Source organism: Dipteris shenzhenensis, chromosome 15 (assembly GCF_047967505.1).
Source record: "Dipteris shenzhenensis isolate YYH24624 ecotype China chromosome 15, Dip_SZ_1.0, whole genome shotgun sequence".
Taxonomy (NCBI): domain Eukaryota; kingdom Viridiplantae; phylum Streptophyta; class Polypodiopsida; order Gleicheniales; family Dipteridaceae; genus Dipteris; species Dipteris shenzhenensis.
The window spans coordinates 29680335-29700547 of record NC_141610.1 but is presented as its reverse complement, the minus strand read 5'-3'; the positions used below and the strand labels follow the sequence as shown (position 1 = coordinate 29700547).

Below are 20213 nucleotides of genomic sequence, written 5' to 3'. Positions count from 1 at the left end.
CTTTGCGTGGCCTGAGTCCTACTTTCTTCACCAAGTAACATTGGCTATAGATCTTCTAGTGTTGGTACTTGCCTTGAATGGTGATACTCTAGACTAGATTCTCGTATCCCTCTCCTAGTCCATTCAAGATGACTTGAACCATTTCTGCAAGATTCATAGCCTCTCTTGCTACTACAAGTTGATTATTGTAATCCTTGATTCTGAGTACATAAGCATGACCAATTTCATTGTTATTACGAAAACTCTAGTGTATTTGATTTCTCAACGTGAGAATCCTAGATGTGTTCTTAGACTCATAGAGTTGCGAACATATCCCATGCTTCTTTGGACATGTAATTCTCACAACTACAAAAAAGAACCCACACATTACCCTTAGCAATCACTTGCTCCATATGAAGAATCATGTCAAAAAGTATGAAGAACATTTTTAACACTTACTCATTTAGACTCAATCAAGATTGTCTCAATATCAAGATCTTGATCAAGATTATCATCAAATTGTAGGAGGATTCCTTGTAATGCAAGTCTTTAGTTATCTATTTGCCTTTGATGGACTTAAAGAACGTTGAAACTCAAAACTCCATAGCCTAAATATAGTATGATCAATAGCCTCCTTTTTTCATACTAAGAAATTTTGCCCAAAATGTCAAAATACTAGTCAATATCTTCATATATAATGAATGATATTCTTTCATATCCTTAGCAAACAAGAGGGATCACTCAAACACTAAATCTAGGCTTTAATGGTGGTTCAAATTCATGGCTCATTATTAAGAGTATTTGGGGTCTCTTTTTTGTTTGAAAGGTTGTAAAACTCCTCCCACGCCACCAAGAGGGTATTTTGATTTGATTAAATTGGAACTCAAATTTTATTCAATAATATTGACCAAGATTCTAAATTTTACAAGCAACTTTGTAGGTCGCATAGTTATAATGCGAAACTATTCTTTAGTTCATTCAAGACAGCAATTATTAATTAGTATATTTAGTATATTAGTACAATACGAAGCTATTCCTTCAGTTCATTCAAAACAGCGTGTGTCGTTCACATCACTAAGAGTACATTTAGCACAAAAACACATTCATCCCGACGTGATTATTAGACCCTATGAAGCTCTCTTAGGAAGATGACTTGACCAGTGCAAAGGAGAGAGATTGGCGACTAAGAAAATTGCGAAGGAGATGGCAAGGATGTCGCGGCGCGGAACATGTGCTACAGCCTACAGGCAACATGAAGTGCTCAGGATACAAGTAAGTGAAGGTTCTCGTTAATGTAATTTGCCAATGTCAGTCCGTCCCTCGAGGCAACATCTTACCTTTAATAGAAACAATTGGACATGCCACCACGACAACGGAGCTCGTGATAAGGGCAAAAAAAAAAAATCCCATTTTGGTGATAAGGGCAAGGAAGAGAGGGAGGCAAAGATGAGATCATAATGTGCATGTGAGAAGGAAGAGCTCACATGGAGGAGGCTACAATCAGGCATTAAAAGTGGGAGCACCTGAAATGGCTGACCGGGAGCAAATGAAGGAAATAGGATTTGTTGAAATGAATGATGGGTGATTTCAAAGGAAGTTGGAACCCAATTTGCAATGACTGATGCAGAGGATGTGTGAAAAATCAGGCACTCAAAACAAACAAATGTGAAAAGGATCCCAACAAGAACCAATTGGTTAATATTGGGTTCAAAGGGATGTATCTGTTGGAGAATCATCATCCTCATCATCATCATCATCTCCTTAAAGGCTTCATTCAACCCAGGAAATGCAAGTTTGGAAGCCTGCTCAAGCTATTAGCATTTTTCAAACATTGGGAAGAACGTGAAGCTCCTGAGAATGTGACCAGGTGAGTGTGCAGCAATGTCAAGTCCTCACACACTTCAAAGTTCAATTCCTTCTGCCCACCATTTTTCCCAGTAACGTTTCAAAGCATCTCTCTCGCCTGCTGCATCATGTTTTTTGGCTCCTTAACATTCCCAGGTAGCTGACTTCCTTCTTCAACTGCACCCCTGGCCTTCAACATGGGGTGACCATGACATGAATTCTGGCCAGCACCCACTTAAATGTGCAGAGTTGCCCATACAGTGATTATGTTTCTAGAAAGCTTAACAGAAAATAAGCTACCAACAGATAATTGAGCTAAGCTCAAGGAAACAAAAAAAGATAGCTAAGAGATTGATAGTGGTGTAGATTATAGATAGATATTGATAGAAGGTAGAAGGACCACGCTATGCTTGCTCTTTTCCAACTTTTTCAACATTCCTGGCTTCCTGCTGCAACTGCCGAATTGGCATTTAATCAGATCTTCTTTGCTGCTCATAAGAGGTCTCGTGGCTTTATTCTGGCTATAACCCACTAATAATATATCCAGAGCTGCCCAAAAGGGATTAATACTATGAGGCTGGAGGTACTTCCTACAGCAAAATAAATTCACGTTCCCCAGGTTGTACAGAGTCTGCACCAATTTTTCTTTTTACGTGTCCCTGGAGGAATTTGCATGTAAACTTTCTACATGAATTTTTGTTCTCTATGGCTCACATCACAAAAAATCTTGCAAATAGCTTGCTGTGAGCTCAACAGCTTTTTGGAATTCCAATCAGGAGAAGAATTTGCAGAAAAGCTTGCCACCAAGCTTTGCCAACTGCTCAATAATTGCAATGACGATCAATATTCTTGTCAACCTTGAGTAACTGCCTCCAGATTCATCGACTTGCAGCAGCAGCAGCTTGCATTGACTTCCAGGCCAGGCTTTGATCACCAGGAAGGCGGCTGAGAAACAGTGGTCAACTGTGCGCGAGTAGGGCATGAGAGAGAGCTTGTGGCATACATTGCAGTTTGTAGAATGAACGGAAAGACAGGCAGTGTACACGTGAATTGGCAGAGTAGGTACCTGCAGATCACATTCGGGAGCAGGTTGCCAATGCCAGCCCATAGCCTTACCCAACGGATGGTATTATCTGTGGGACGGATGATCTCAGATCTCATTTAGAAGGCGTGATGCTGGGGAGTTCAACGGCGTGCAAGTTCAGCTCTCTCTTGCAAGAAACCGTAGATTTCGGCACCTCGTTTCAAGCTACGATGATATATGACAACCCTTGCCACCACGGCCTCCTTCTGTCGAAGCATTTCTTGTTGCCTGATATCCCTGATATCCAATTAGCCCTGCTTGCAGATTTCAAATTCCTGTTCAGAATCTCTAATACGAGAAACCTTTGCTAGAATCGACGCTTCCCGGCAAGATTTCTTCCCCAGTAGTGCTGAAAACATGATTCCGGGAATTCCCCTCACAGAAATATGCCAGGTCGCAACCATCTTGCTCGGGAGCATCCGATCGTTGGGAGATTCGGCTCGCAATCACGAGGAGGCCCTTCCCAAGATCGCTCTCCTTGAAGGCACGGTGAAGCAGCTGATGGACGTGCAATCGCGAGAACGAGACAAGCTGCAGGTGCGGAAGCATCACGTCGAGCAGGCCAATGCTTTGGAAAGCTTGCAAACTCTGTGCGAGCAGCTGGAGCAGCAAGTGAAGAAAGCGAAGAAGATCGCGAAGAAGAAAGGTTTCAAGCTGAAGATGTACAACCTGCGCGGGGCAATTTTTGGAGTGAGCGATCTCGGAAGAATCGCGAGCGTGATGGAGACTCTGATAACCTCATGGCTGAAGCTACAGAATCTGCCGGTGGAGGTGCGCGAAGCACTGCAGAAGAACGTTGGAAGTCTTCCGGTGTATCTGGAGGTGCAACCGGATCATGGATACATGCCGCTGTCGAAGGCGGATGACATCTGCGATCTGTTACAGAACAGCGAGAACAAGGTACTGCTGGTGCACGGGATGTCGGGAATCGGCAAGTCGAGTTTGGCGAGATTTGTAGCGGCAGAGCCACCGGAGAGGTTCAGCGACGGAGCGTTGGAGGTGGTGTTCGGGCAAGCGTGTTCCATAGCCGGAGCGAGCAACGACGTTCACGAATATCGAAAGCTTCTGGCTGCCAAGCTCTGCGTTCTGCTCCGAAAGCTGGGATGCAAGAAGGAACAGCTGGAAGGACTCAATTTGGACAATGCTTGCCAGCTTCTGCAAGAAGTGCTTACCGGAAAGAGCTATCTGATCGTTCTGGACGATGTGTGGGAGCTCGACATTACGGCAAGGTTCACGAGACTGTCCGGGAACAACTGCAAATTGCTGGTCACTACCAGAATTGAATCCGTGCATTCCATCGGTGAAGCTGATAAGGTGGAGATCACGGAGAAGGAGGTTAAGGAGGTCGGCAAAGCTATCTTGATGTATCACACGCAGCTTTCCATCTTGCCTGTAAGTCATCATCCGCCTCGAACATCTTTGACGGAATCTTGGAACTGTCGTTTGAATCGTGGACGAATCGTTAGAATTGTGGAAGATATCTTTAGGCTTTGCGAACTCGATCAGTTCAAATTGTGGACGAATCGTTCGAAGTTGCGAACTTGAATCGTTCGACTTGTGGACTGCATTCGGTGCGCTGTGGATCGAAATGTTTGTTTGAAATCGTTGAATGTTTGGACGGAATTTGTTACCAGAGAGCCCGGAGTGTTTGAATGATTGCGCACGGAATTCCACTGCGGTGAAGCTGGGAAATGTTTTGAATGCAATTTTAGTGCGCTGGTTGCTCGAAATGTTTTGATGAATGGTTGGACGGAATGTTGCTGAGCTGGAGCTCGAAAATGTTTGCGGAATGTTGCTGCGCTGGACTCGAAAATGTTTGCATGGTTGAACGGAATTTGTTCGCTGGAGCCTCGAATATTTTTGCATGGTTGGACGGAAATGTGTGACTAATGGTGGACGGAACGACGATCGAAATGCATCGAATTGCATGCACCTAGAACAATTTCTCCAGCAACCGGGAGTGTTCGCTGCAAAAATGCTTGCATGGTTGGACGGACTTTTGCTCCACTGAAGCTCGAAATGCTGAATGGTTGGAGAAATTGTTTTGAAAGGTTGGACGGAATTTTGCCGAAACGTTTGAATAGTTGGACGGAAATTTGCAGCGCCGCTGACGCTGAATGCAATTTTTCTGCGGCGTTGAAGCTCGAAATGTTTGATAAATGGCGGACAGAATGTGGCTGCGCTGAAATCTGGGAATGCTTTTGAACTGCGGCGACGCGTAAGCTGGAAACGTTTCGAAACGATGACGGAATGTTGTGAATTGTATTGAGAATTGTAGGACGGAATGTTTTGAATTGCTGACAGAAAGATTGGTTGAAATCTTTTGGATTGCGGACGGAAAGTTGTGAATGTTTGGACGGAATGTTTTGAATTGCGGACGGAAAGTTGTGAATGTTTCGACGGAATGTTTTGAATTGCGGATGGAAAGTTGTGATTGTTTGGACGGAATGTTGTGAATTGGGGACGAGAATGTTGTGAATTACGGACCGAAGGTTGTGGGATTGCGGACGGAATGATTTGTATCGAGGACAGAATGTTTTGAATGGAGGACGGAATGTTGCGGTGTATATCATCGATTTTCATAGCCGTCCATGTCTAATTTACATTTCCGTCCGTGGCTCGTGATCACAGGACGTGTGGGAGGAGCTTCTGCATAGGTGCGGCTATCATCCGCTAACGATCTCGGTGATCGGGGAAGCACTAAGCGGCGAGACACGGAGGGATGAATGGGAGAAGGCGATCGACAATCTGTCGATGTACGCAGCCAAGGCCAACGTTCCGGTCTCCTACCAGAGTGCTCTCGAGAGCTCCTCCACCGTCTTCGGTTCCTTCCAATTCAGCCTCCGCGCCCTCAACAAAGATGCTCGCGACCTCTTCTCCTCCTTCGCTCTCTTCCTCTGGACGGAACCCATCCCTCAAGCTTGCCTCGAGAAACTCTGGTCTGCTCTCAAACCCCTCTCCCTCTTCCGCCTCGAAGTTGTCAAGCTCGTCAAAGGCTCCCTCATCGCCAAGCCTGATTCCAACTTCTGCTACCGTATGCACGATATGGTCTCCCTCTTCCTCGAACATGAGCTCTCCCACGCCCTCTCCATGCTCCAATTCCCCCCCCTCTCCCCTCACTCCTCCTCCATCACCTGGACCATCGCTGCCGCTTGGCTCTTCCGCTTCGGTAACCCCCAAGCCAAGCAGGTCGCCCTCTTCTACCTCACCTCTGCCCTCCGTTCTGGCATCTCCGTCCTCCAAGTCACCGTCCTCAGCACCGTCGTGGAGTTGCTCGACCTCATCAGTACCCTCACCGGCTTGTCCATCACGTCGGAGCTCTCCACCACGTCGGAGAAGTTCAAGACCATCTTGGACGTGGAGATCATGTACCTCATCTCGTCGGGAAACATTCATCCTCACACTGCAGCGGCCATCGCTCATTACATAGGTAACGTGTATGGCCCCAACGATTACAAACGCGATGCGAATGATTTGATAAATGCAGGAGCGGTGATGGTGCTGAGCTCCTTGTTGGTGGGCTGCGACTCCAACCAAGTCACGGAAATCATGTACGAAGCACTCAGTGTGATGTATGAGCTGATAAAGATTGCAGATGCAAGGAGTGCTGATGCCCTCTTGCAGGACGCACCTGTGGCAGAGCTGGTGGAGTTGTACTGTGTGGGGTTGGCGATGGACATCTTGGAGCGCTTGTGCGAGCTGGGAGGAGAGGCAGTGGTGGAGGAGATCTTCGAAGCAGGCTTGTGGGAGAAGCTAGGCAACGACTGCAAGGATCAAATGGGACCATTGTGGCCGAGGAGGGAGAGGTCGATCATCAAAGACAGATTTTTTATGCTGCAAAGCGGTCGATCATCCAACGAGGAAGAGGAAGAATGGAGTGTATCGAGGAGCACAGAGCAAGAAAGCTTGTTGGAGCTCCAGCAGGTGCTGAGCAGTGCATCCGAGGGTCTACTGTATACAAATTGCAAGGGGTACAAGGCAGAGGAGGAGATGGGAGATTGTGACAATGGTGATCTCACCATGGAGGCAAGCATTCTGCAGGCATTGTCTGTAGTAAGAGATGCTCTGAGAAGGATGAGGGGAGCTCCAGCAAGAGCATGGGAGGAGATCATCACCTTCACCCAGGTTGCACAGAGGGTGATGCAGCAAGTCAGTCCTTATGCACCATCTGATGTGATTCAGCTTGCTGCAGATTGTCTCTGGGAAATCAACTATCATCCTTCCTCCACAGGGGTGCTGGAGAATGTGCTCACAGGCCAAGCATTGGACAATTTGATGTGCAGTGTTGCAACCACTCATGTGGAGGATGGAGTTGCTTGCAAACTGTTTGAGGTCTTGGAATCTTTGCTCAATGGCAGTGGAAGGCAAGATGAGATTGTGGATAAAGGTGGGATTGAAATGCTATTCAAAATCATGATGTCTCAGCAGGATTGGAGACCTAAACTGCAGGAGAAGGTACTCTTCTATGTTGTCTTCTCCCCCCTCCATGTCAAGCGTGAAACCAGAGCCTGGATTGAACGCCTTCTTCAGGAAGGTGTGGTTGAGACCCTTGCCTTGTTCCCGACAATCAACCGCCAGAACTCCAACCTTCCTGTTCTTCCTTTCTGGTTCCTATGCAAGTTTGGCACATCCATTGCCAAAACTGACCGCCTGCAAACTATGGAACAAACCAAGCTCGGAGCTGATTTCATGTGGAGGATGAAGTCTGCTTTGCCTCAGGTTTGCACAGGGGTCTCCGGAGCAGACATTACTTCGATCGAATTTCTCCTCAAAGCATAAACTCTCTGATTTGCTATGCTGTACAAGTTATATGCTTTCAAATTATGACAGTTCTTGCTGCTAGATCATATATTTTAGAGGTTGCATTGCTCGCAAAACCTCGAACACCATGCCAGGCATCCTTCAAGGTGAAGGAACTGAGGTCGATATACGAGGTTTAGTTGTCATCATGTACAGTATATTGCTTTTTGAATCCCCTGAAATTTGTATTCAAGGCCTCACCGCCTGTACATTTTCTTGACATTCGTGTCACTAATTAAGTTTTGCAACTTACAAAAGTTTTTTTTGTAGACAACGTTATGGCTCAAATGAGTTGTCATCCTATTGTACATTGCTTCAGCCCTATTATTCTAGAAAGAATTTGACAATATTGAACAATTCAAGTTTTTTAGCAGACAATCCTTCTGCCTCAAATGAGTTGTCAGTTTATTTTGTACATTGCTTAAAATCCTAATACTCTAGAAAGAACACGACATGGGAAAAAGGTTTTGTAGACAATCATTATGCCTCAAATGAGTTGTCAGCTTACTGTACATTGCTTCAAATCCTAATACTCTAGTTGAAGAATTTGGCGTTTAATAGTTGTATGACTCGGGACAACAGTCGAAAGAATTTCATGAACTCAGAATGCAAAATCAGAGATTTCGGGAACGGTTCTTCAAACGTCTTAAGCAAGGCACCTATCCAAGCCTAGAGCATTATTCATGTTGCACCGAAATTGAAAAGTGAACGTCTATATGATGGGGCTCTTTCCTGTTTTGAATCATGATGGCCAATGCTCATTGCCACCAGTTCAAATTCATGCCATCAACAGCATTGACTTGAGATGTAATGAGGCATTTTCTTAGGAGGACTGATTCCAAGAGGAGCAGAACGTAAGAGAAGGTAGAACTTTTGACCTCTCGACATAAGCTGTTGCATTACTGTAGCACATCCTTGATGGCTTTGCTGTGAGGATCTGTCTACTTGGAGAACTTGGGTCTGTGGTTGTCTGTGCTCCTTCTCTTGTCCTCTTAAGGATACTGAAATTTGGAGCTGAAATACATCCTTTGCCCCTTCTTGCTCAACATGGATATGTACTTCAAACCTCAAATATCTTAACTGCAATCGGGTGTCCAGTTTCAAGGCATCCATCGATGAAAAAGAGCTATCTGATCGTTCTGGACAATGTGTGGGAGCTCGACGTTACAGCAAGGTTCACGAGACTGTCGGGGAACAACTGCAAATTGCTGGTCACTACCAGAATTGAATCAGCGCATTCCATCAGTGAAGCTGATAAGGTGGAGATCACGGAGAAGGAGGTTAAGGAGGTCGGCAAAGCTATCTTGATGTATCACACGCAGCTTTCCGTCTTGCCTGTAAGTCAGCATCCGCCTCGAACATCTTTGACGGAATTTTGGAACTGTCGTTTGAATCGTGGACGAATCGTTAGAATTGTGGAAGATATCTTTAGACTTTGCAAACTCGATCAGTTCGAATTGTGGACGAATCGTTCGAACTTGCGAACTTGAATCGTTCGTATTGTGGACTGCATTCGGTGCGCTGTGGATCGAAATGTTTGTTTGAAATCGTTGAATGTTTGGATGGAATTTGTTACCAGAGAGCCCGGAGTGTTTGAATGATTGCGCACGGAATTCCACTGCGGTGAAGCTGGGAAATGTTTTGAATGCAATTTTAGTGCGCTGGTTGCTCGAAATGTTTTGATGAATGGTTGGACGGAATGTTGCTGCGCTGGAGCTCGAAAATGTTTGCGGAATGTTGCTGCGCTGGACTCGAAAATGTTTGCATGGTTGAACGGAATTTGTTCGCTGGAGCCTCGAATATGTTTGCATGGTTGGACGGAAATGTGTGACGAATGGTAGACGGAACGACGATCGAAATGCATCGAATTGCACGCACCTAGAACAATTTCTCCAGCAACCCGGAGTGTTCGCTCCAAAAATGTTTGCATGGTTGGACGGACTTTTGCTGCACTGAAGCTTGAAATGCTGAATGGTTGGAGAAATTGTTTTGAAAGGTTGGACGGAATTTTGCCGCGCTAGAGCTCGAAAACGTCTGAATAGTTGGACGGAAATTTGCAGCGCCGCTGACGCTGAATGCAATTTTTCTGCGGCGCTGAAGCTCAAAATGTTTGATAAATGGCGGACAGAATGTGGCTGCGCTGAAATTTGGGAATGCTTTTGAATTGCGGCGACGCGTAAGCTGGAAACGTTTCGAAACGATGACGGAATGTTGTGAATTGTGTTGAGAATTGTAGGACGGAATGTTTTGAATTGCTGACGGAAAGATTGGTTGAAATCTTTTGGATTGTGGACGGAAAGTTGTGAATGTTTGGACGGAATGTTTTGAATTGCAGATGGAAAATTGTGAATGTTTCGACGGAATGTTTTGAATTGCGGACGGAAAGGTGTGATTGTTTGGACGGAATGTTGTGAATTGGGGATGAGAATGTTGTGAATTACGGACCGAAGGTTGTGGGATTGCGGACAGAATGATTTGAATTGAGGACAGAATGTTTTGAATGGGAGACGGAATGTTGCGGTGTATATCATCGATTTTTTTTTTTTCAAAAAAGAGACTTCTATTAAGTAAGAAAGAAACCCGCTAGAGCAAGCTGTGTGCGGAAATACACCATGCTAAGCATGTAATAAAAACACCTCAGAGGAATGAGGTAAAAAGAAACCAAGGCTGAGGCTGAAAATGCCATCTCAACCCTGTAGAAGTCTCAGCAAAGAAGGGAGAGTCTCTCCAATCTCTGAGAAAAGTAACTCTCCTGGAGGAGGCTGCTCGAGATGATCCTTGCATGGTCGCCCAAATGGCCATCAGAGTGTGTATCGTATTTGTCCAAGTACTGGCCAAGATCTGAGAAGGGTGAACCTGAGAACCCTCCAAAGCCTCAGTGCACCTGGCTCTCCAAATGTGCCATGCTGCAATGCTAGCTAGGATCTCCCATGGAGAGTCGACCGAGGAGTGAGCAGCCCTGAAAAGAGTGGCCGGAACATCCTCTAGAGAGCACGACTCCACAAGGTGTCATCGGATGTGAAGAGCCCAAGAGGAGTCAAGTCTCTCAAAAAATACCTGGGGCCCTGAAAGAGTAAGCCAAGCCACTGATCCCCAGGTCATATAGAAAGGTAGGCGAACAAAAGTGCTGAAAAGTCTTGCAATCCCCTTCCATATGATTCTCGTCTATCTGCAATCCCATAGGCAGTGCTGTATTGTCTCCAAAGCAGAAAGGTAGCGAGGGCAAGAAGGGTCAGCTCCGAACTTGGACCTCCAATGGTTCACTGCTATCCCACCATGAATAAAAAGCCAAAAGAAGAGAGTGATTTTTCTATTCTGGTGGGATTTCCAGGGCCTCTGCCAAAAAATTCTCTGCAAGTCGGCAGAAATCTGAAAGTTCTCCCAATGAGGAGCTCTGGTAGGCTTCCAACCCCTAGAGCTGAGTTGGAATTTCCTAGCATTACTGACCGTGTAACGAAAGAAGGGGATGCCCTTCTCTCGGTGCCCTTCATCTATCCATTCCCATTCCCCAGGGTCCCACTGCAAAAACTTAATTGGGACACCTCCATAGAGCCACAGCCTCCATGAGCCAAGGGTGAGGAGAAGCGGGTCAGGATCCAAGTACCACTGTGAAAGAGAGCCATGTGTCGTGAAGCCCACTATCCTGACTGGCACTAAGGCATCCTCATGTGGGTCAAGAAAAGCAATCACCTGTAAAGGAACTCCCAATCTGGAAAATGCCCCCATCCAGGTGGAGCAAGTAATAGGCATGTCATCTGTGTCCACCCAATCCAAGGGCAAGGCTGCATCAATCTGCTGGACTCTCCCTACACTCCCTCTGAGATTAAGAACCATCTGGGCCTGTTGGTCTGCAGGAAGCTTCCTGAAGGCTTTCCATGCTCCCACTGTAGATGCAGGACTACTCTCCCATCTTGGCCACTGCATGTAAGGAGAAGCTCCAAGTGGTCTGCCAAGCTCATCCAAAATCCTATCATTCCACATGATAGGCTGCCTTTCAATCTCTTCACGGGTGGATGGGGGAATCCTGCGAAGAGTACTCCTGAAGCTGGCCCATGCTTTCAGGATAGCAACCATAAGAGGGGAAGAGGGAGACCTGAGGTGGGCTGTGGTGAAAACCCATCTAGTACTGTGTGTCCAATCCTCTCCTAAAGTGGGCGTGCGAGACTGTATGCATCTGATAAAAAAATCCTTCCAAGGCTCTTGTCCTGGCATAAGCCCTCTCACAACGAACTTGCAGAGTAAAGCTCTGCACTGTAGATCTGGGTCGATGATATTCAAACCCCCTTCTCTTGTAGGAAGAATCAAGGTCTCCCAAGCCACGCTGGCTGTAACATTAGTTGTGCCTTTTAGACCACTCCATAAAAAGTTTCGTACAGGCCTCTTAAGCTGAGTGATACAATCCCTAGAGTGGCACCAACAAGAGCATACAAACCATGCTATGGCTAGAAGAACCTGGTTAACCAACCTGGTTAACCACCACCACCTTGGAGGCCAAGTCAAGTTTGGCTGAGCTCCAGAAAAGGAGCTTTCTTCTGATGCTTTCCAACACCGGAGCAAACTGTTGTGAGGGAGAGATGCCCACCTCAACCTGGCAGCCCAAATATCTGACGGAGAAGCCCCTCTGTACCCAAGTGAAGCCAATATCATTACCCCAATCCGGGGTGTCATCCTCGCAAATCCAAAAACCACTGGATTTATGCCAATTAATGTGTGCACAGGCAGCTGTGCAAAACAAATCCAAGGCTGTTCGGAAGGAAGTGAGTGTCCTGGGGGAGGCATCCAAAAAAACAGCCGTCATCTGCGAACTCACTATCTAGGAGCTCTTCTTCGCGGCGGATAGGAAGCCTCAGCCCATAAATATCAGCTTGAGATCTAATGTAGATACTCATAGCTTCCGCCACAAACAGAAGAAGAAACGGGGCAAAAGGACATCCCTGGCGGACGGATCTGGAAATCTGAAACCTGTCCCCTCTTACCCCCCCAATGAGCAACTGGCTATGGGCTGATCTGTAGAGAGAGGATACTCCTCTAATCCATGCTTTTGAACTGCGGCGACGCGTAAGCTGGAAACGTTTCGAAACGATGACGGAATGTTTTGAATTGCTGACGGAAAGATTGGTTGAAATCTTTTGGATTGCAGACGGAAAGTTGTGAATGTTTGGACGGAATGTTTTGAATTGCGGACGGAAAGTTGTGAATGTTTCGACGGAATGTTTTGAATTGCGGATGGAAAGTTGTGATTGTTTGGACGGAATGTTGTGAATTGGGGACGAGAATGTTGTGAATTACGGACCGAAGGTTGTGGGTTTGCGGACGGAATGATTTGGATCGAGGACAGAATGTTTTGAATGGAGGACGGAATGTTGCGGTGTATATCATCGATTTTCATAGCCGTCCATTTCTAATTTACATTTCCGTCCGTGGCTCGTGATCGCAGGACGTGTGGGAGGAGCTTCTGCATAGGTGCGGCTATCATCCGTTGACGATCTCGGTGATCGGGGAAGCACTAAGCGGCGAGACACGGAGGGACGAATGGGAGAAGGCGATCGACAATCTGTCGATGTACGCAGCCAAGGCCAATGTTACGGTCTCCTACCAGAGTGCTCTCGAGAGCTCCTCCACCGTCTTCAGGTCCTTCCAATTCAGCCTCCGCGCCCTCAACAAAGACGCTCGCGACCTCTTCTCCTCCTTCGCTCTCTTCCTCTGGACGGAACCCATCCCTCAAGCTTGCCTCGAGAAACTCTGGTCTGCTCTCAAACCCCTCTCCCTCTTCCGCCTCGAAGTCGTCAAGCTCGTCAAAGGCTCCCTCATCGCCAAACCTGATTCCAACTTCTGCTACCGTATGCACGATATGGTCTCCCTCTTCCTCGAACATGAGCTCTCCCACGTCCTCTCCATGCTCCAATTCCCGCCCCTCTCCCCTCACTCCTCCTCCATCACCTGGACCATTGTTGCCGCTTGGCTCTTCCGCTTCGGTAACCCCCAAGCCAAGCAGGTCGCCCTCTTCTACCTCACCTCTGCCCTCCGTTCTGGCATCTCCGTCCTCCAAGTCACCGTCCTCAGCACCGTCGTGGAGTTGCTCGACCTCATCAGTACCCTCACCGGCTTGTCCATCACGTCGGAGCTCTCCACCACGTCGGAGAAGTTCAAGACCATCTTGGACGTGGAGATCATGTACCTCATCTCGTCGGGAAACGTTCATCCTCACACTGCAGCGGCCATCGCTCATTACATAGGTAACGTGTATGGCCCCAACGATTACAAACGCCATGCGAATGATTTGATAAATGCAGGAGTGGTGATGATGCTGAGCTCCTTGTTGGTGGGCTGCGACTCCAACCAAGTCACGGAAATCATGTACGAAGCACTCAATGTGATGTATGAGCTGATAAAGATTGCAGATGCAAGGAGTGCTGATGCCCTCTTGCAGGACGCACCTGTGGCAGAGCTGGTGGAGTTGTACTGTGTGGGGTTGGCGATGGACATCTTGGAGCACTTGTGCGAGCTGGGAGGAGAGGCAGTGGTGGAGGAGATCTTCAAAGCAGGCTTGTGGGAGAAGCTAGGCAACGACTGCAAGGATCAAATGGGACCATTGTGGCCGAGGAGGGAGAGGTCGATCATCAAAGACAGATTTTTTATGCTGCAAAGCGGTCGATCATCCAACGAGGAAGAGGAAGAATGGAGTGTATCAAGGAGCACAGAGCAAGAAAGCTTGTTGGAGCTCCAGCAGGTGCTGAGCAGTGCATCCGAGGGTCTACTGTATACAAATTGCAAGGGGTACAAGGCAGAGGAGGAGATGGGAGATTGTGACAATGGTGATCTCACCATGGAGGCAAGCATTCTGCAGGCATTGTCTGTAGTAAGAGATGCTCTAAGAAGAATGAGGGGAGCTCCAGCAAGAGCATGGGAGGAGATCATCACCTTCACCCAGGTTGCACAGAGGGTGATGCAGCAAGTCAGTCCTTATGCACCATCTGATGTGATTCAGCTTGCTGCAGATTGTCTCTGGGAAATCAACTATCATCCTTCCTCCACAGGGGTGCTGGAGAATGTGCTCACAGGCCAAGCATTGGACAATTTGATGTGCAGTGTTGCAACCACTCATGTGGAGGATGGAGTTGCTTGCAAACTGTTTGAGGTCTTGGAATCTTTGCTCAATGGCAGTGGAAGGCAAGATGAGATTGTGGATAAAGGTGGGATTGAAATGCTATTCAAAATCATGATGTCTCAGCAGGATTGGAGACCTAAACTGCAGGAGAAGGTACTCTTCTATGTTGTCTTCTCCCCCCTCCATGTCAAGCGTGAAACCAGAGCCTGGATTGAACGCCTTCTTCAGGAAGGTGTGGTTGAGACCCTTGCCTTGTTCCCGACAATCAACCGCCAGAACTCCAACCTTCCTGTTCTTCCTTTCTGGTTCCTATGCAAGTTTGACACATCCATTGCCAAAACTGACCGCCTGCAAACTATGGAACAAACCAAGCTCGGAGCTGATTTCATGTGGAGGATGAAGTCTGCTTTGCCTCAGGTTTGCACAGGGGTCTCCGGAGCAGACATTACTTCGATCGAATTTCTCCTCAAAGCATAAACTCTCTGATTTGCTATGCTGTACAAGTTATATGCTTTCAAATTATGACAGTTCTTGCTGCTAGATCATATATTTTAGAGGTTGCATTGCTCGCAAAACCTCGAACACCATGCCAGGCATCCTTCAAGGTGAAGGAACTGAGGTCGATATACGAGGTTTAGTTGTCATCATGTACAGTATATTGCTTTTTGAATCCCCTGAAATTTGTATTCAAGGCCTCACCGCCTGTACATTTTCTTGACATTCGTGTCACTAATTAAGTTTTGCAACTTACAAAAGTTTTTTTTGTAGACAACGTTATGGCTCAAATGAGTTGTCATCCTATTGTACATTGCTTCAGCCCTATTATTCTAGAAAGAATTCGACAATATTGAACAATTCAAGTTTTTGAGCAGACATTCCTTCTGCCTCAAATGAGTTGTCAGTTTATTTTGTACATTGCTTAAAATCCCAATACTCTAGAAAGAACACGACATGGGAAATAGTTGAAGAATTTGGCGTTTAATAGTGGTATGACTTGGGACAACAGTCGAAAGAATTTCATGAACTCAGAATGCAAAATCAGAGATTTCGGGAACGGTCTTCAAACGTCTTAAGCAAGGCACCTATCCAAGCCTAGAGCATTAATCATGTTGCACCGAAATTGAAAAGTGAACGTCTATATGATGGGGCTCTTTCCTGTTTTGAATCATGATGGCCAATGCTCATTGCCACCAGTTCAAATTCATGCCATCAACAGCATTGACTTAGATGTAATGAGGCATTTTCTTAGGAGGACTGATTCCAAGAGGAGCAGAACGTAAGAGAAGGTAGAACTTTTGACCTCTCGACATGAGCTGTTGCATTACTGTAGCACATCCTTGATGGCTTTGCTGTGAGGATCTGTCTACTTGGAGAACTTGGGTCTGTGGTTGTCTGTGCTCCTTCTCTTGTCCTCTTAAGGATACTGAAATTTGGAGCTGAAATACATCCTTTGCCCCTTCTTGCTCAACATGGATATGTACTTAAAACCTCAAATATCTTAACTGCAATCGGGTGTCCAGTTTCAAGGCATCCATCGATGAAAATATTTAGAACCATGTTGCCCATTTAACTTGTTCATCCGGAGTCTTGAGGGTCTTACCCGTGGCTCATAGCGTCTTGTATAATGGTTTATGCAAATTGATTAATATTTCAAGCAAATTATGCAAATGGAGGGTGTTGTGGGGAGGTCTGCCTCCCTAGTCTATAGTCGTTTGCGCGGTCGATACCTCCAGATTTTTAAAGGAGATCTTCACCTCCATCTAGAAACATCTTTAATGTTTTTTGTTGCACCTTAGGTTATGAGCCTGCCCTTTTCACCCCTCTTCTTTCTCCTATACAAATTAATACCATTTTTCACCAACTGGGAGCCCTTATTAAGTGGTTCTTAAGTATTTCCAAGTGGTCCAGAAGTACTATTAAGTTATGCAAAATCTATCATTAGTGGTAGACTTAAAAACAACCTGTGCATGAAGAACGATCTTGTTACTTGGCCAGCACTAGGACGTTTTTTCAAATTCTGAAATCCTGTGCTTCCACATGGCACAATATACACCCTTAGATTTTTTAAATTCTGAAAGCCCAAAAGCTTTGAAAGCTTTTGAAAAGCAGCTCTTTGGCCAAAATGGCGAGCCTTGACATTGCCCGAATTTTGCACAAGAAACGACGTGATTCATGCTAACACGATGCTAGTCGTTGGAAAAAATGCCAGGGCCTGCTGGCGTCCGGCCTGTGATGAAGTTCATGGTGTAGACTTGGATGCATTTCATGTCTGTAGGCCGTAATTCAGGAGTCAGCTTTGTATAGTCCAATCTTTCCCGGACGATGGCAGCATGCACGGTTGTTTGGTTTCGCAGAGATCTGAGAGTGGAAGATAACCCCGCCCTTGTTGCAGCTGCGAGAGCGGGAACCATAATCCCCGTTTTCATATGGTCTCCTGAAGATGAAGGGCAATTTCTTCCTGGGCGGGTCTCCAAATGGTGGCTGAAGCAGAGCCTAATTCACCTCGATGAGTTGCTGAGGAGTCTAAAAGCGCCTTTGTTGACACGCCGCGCCAGGGATGCTCTGTCTGCACTTCTAGAGATTGTCAAGGACACAGGAGCGACTCAAGTGTTCTACAATCATCTGTATGGTAAGTTGTGTTGTGTAATTTTGTGATTGTTTCCTGCAGGATTGAAGATTTTAGAAGGAGCTGAGTGGCAGAGAAGACTTACCTTGTGCAAGTTCTACTACTTTGTGCCTCGCCTACCTTCCTCTGGCTGATCTGGATGATGCCTCGTTGCAGATCCCGTGTCCCTTGTACGGGATGAAAGAGTTAAGCTAGAACTCTCGAAAGCCAGGATTTTGGTGAACACCTTCAACGCAGATTTGCTCTACGAGCCATGGGACGTAACTGACGAGCAGGGCAGGGCTTTCACTACTTTCAATGCGTATTGGGCAAAATGCCTAGACATGCCTGGTGAGCCGGAGGCGCCGCTTTTACCTCCCAAGCGTCTGTCAAGATTCCCAGGTACCTAGCCGGCAAGAAACTGTGAATTCTCTTCGGTCTGCTTCTCAACTGTCTTTTCTGTAGTTTTTACTCTTATGAACTGCTCATTACTGTAGGACGTATCTTGAGTTGTTCGATCGAGGAGCTGGAACTTGAGGACGAGTCAGAGAAAGGCAGCAATGCCTTATTAGCAAGAGCATGGGCTCCTGGGTGGGCTAATGCGGACAGGGCCCTGGAGGCTTTTGTGAACGGGCCTTTACTGGACGAACGAAATCCTTGCTCACGTTGATCACTTCGACAGAAGGTGAAAGCATTGAAATAGTGTATAACAGCCCGTCTCGGTTTGTATCAATTGATCGCTATTGAAAAGCCCGTCTCGGTTTGTATACCTTCGATACATACTCGACTATTCATTGCTCTCTTTCTTAGAATATATTAGCCTCGCGAAGGTGAAAGCATTGTAAATGATCACAGACGTACGCTTTTTCTGTTCCATTTTCGTGCAATTCTTGATGCTTTTTCGTAGTTTCCCGTCCGGTCTTTCGAATTTGTTGTTGTCGTTGTTGTTGTTGTCGGGAGCACTGGCAATTGTTTCATCCCATTCGCTGTTCTTTTGCTTCGTTCTGGCTGGATTTTGGAACCAGCTCGAAGCAACAATTGCTTCGTTTTCGCCTGTTGATGCTGGCTCGATTTTCGCCTGTTGATGCTGGCTGGATTTTGGAACCAGCACAAAGCAACAATTGTCCTTCATCGGCTTTGCAATTTTCTGCATCCATCTCTTTTTCCTCTCCATCTGCTCGTTCACTGTCGGTTCCGATGGGAACGAGATCGCCAAGAATAACATTTTCTTTTAATCCCTTTAACCAGTCGATTCGACCTCTAAGAGCAGCTTTAGACGGTACTCGAGTAGCCTCCTGAAAACTCGCCTCCGATATAAAACTAATAGTATTGAGAGATGCTTTCGTCATTCCCACCACGATGGGTTCATAAAACATCGACTTATTTAATACACGATTCATTCGCTGCACTTGTGATGATTCAATAAGCTCTCCAGGTGGAAAAACATTAGTTATTCCGTCTTCCAAAGTTACTACTCTCGATGTCAGTTGTCGAATGATAATTTCTATATGTTTATCAGATATTTATACTCCTTGAGATCCATAAATCTTTCAGATTTAGTCAATCAGAACCAATTGACGCTGTTCCACACTTATTCTAGCACTCAGAAAATGACTTCGAAGATTCCCAATTAGTCGTATAACACCCCTATTCCATTTTCTAGAAATATCTTCGATTCCCGCTGAAACATAAGCGATTGAACGAGATTCCAACAACTGCTCAACTTTCGGAAACCTTGAATGATATCCCCAGATCTCAATCTGTCATATAGTAATGTTATTAAAGTATCTCCTTCTCTGATTATATCCCTGTAATCTTTATGAATAGTTGCAAACATCAATAATTGTTGCGATCTGATCAAAGTTTGCAAAAGTGTCAATGATAACTATTGCCAACTCATAAGATCATGGACATAGTGAATCATTTTAGATATAATAAGATGTTATTTATACGCACTTTTATATTTCCATAGTCGTAATTCTTTGGAATCTTGCAAAGGCAAAAATTGTAACTACAACTGCTCGAAGATGTGTGAAGATGATTACCTTGATGGTTTGAACATCTTTGATCGTTGGATTGTGTATAGCTTTTGTGCTTGAATTTATCATCTTTAGGAAATTGCACATATGCTAACCAACATATCCAAACATGCAGAACATGAGGAATGCATATTGACTAATCATGATTGTTTTTCAGATTCCAACATTCCAGCAAAGAAATAAGCGACTTCTCGTCGAGCTGTGGATGTCACAAAAGATACTCCACGTAAGTAGAATGTACGGTCATTTCAATTCTGAAATGTTTCTGCACCGTCTGTTGCTCTGGTTCGCATTAATGCGCTACACCTCCAACACTGGAGGTGACTATTTGAAACGGGGGGATGGCACGTTCCCCTATGATATATAATTTTTGGAGAGACATGTGCCGGCTCTCCACCATACATTACGTATGGTTTTTTTTTTTTTACACCTCATCTTGAGCACGCACACTTCTTCGCACATTCTGTTTCTGCAAGGGAACATTACATTTGCTTGGTTCGACCGACATACTAATCATGTCTGCAACACTTCTGTTTTCGAGATGTTTGCAGCCTCCAAACGAGTGTCTTCTCCTAAAGGTACACACAACAAAATGTATTTGCTTGATTCAAGTTATTTTATCAATTCTTTCACCTTCTAAAGATAGAGGTTCAGTCCATTTTGTTTTTCCTGTTGCGTTTAGACAAGACCACGTGAGTGAAATTGTAGCAAAGTTTCGGATGGTTTTTATTATTAATCCCTGTAGGTGTTTAA

The 20213-nt window shown here is 45.7% G+C and overlaps 2 protein-coding genes across 2 annotated transcripts; both read left to right on the top strand.

Annotated features, from left to right (window-relative positions):
* Positions 1–1577: 1577 nt before the first annotated feature.
* LOC147893657 (uncharacterized) lies at positions 1578–8022 on the top strand. The gene is made up of 2 exons (XM_087385972.1): positions 1578–4300; positions 5540–8022. The coding sequence occupies exons 1-2, from the start codon at positions 3266–3268 to the stop codon at positions 7685–7687; spliced, it is 3183 nt and encodes a 1060-aa protein (XP_087242098.1). The 5' UTR covers positions 1578–3265; the 3' UTR covers positions 7688–8022.
* Positions 8023–8823: 801 nt separating this feature from the next.
* LOC147893656 (uncharacterized) lies at positions 8824–15629 on the top strand. The gene is made up of 2 exons (XM_087386337.1): positions 8824–9045; positions 13146–15629. The coding sequence occupies exons 1-2, from the start codon at positions 8824–8826 to the stop codon at positions 15291–15293; spliced, it is 2370 nt and encodes a 789-aa protein (XP_087242463.1). The 3' UTR covers positions 15294–15629.
* Positions 15630–20213: the final 4584 nt, after the last annotated feature.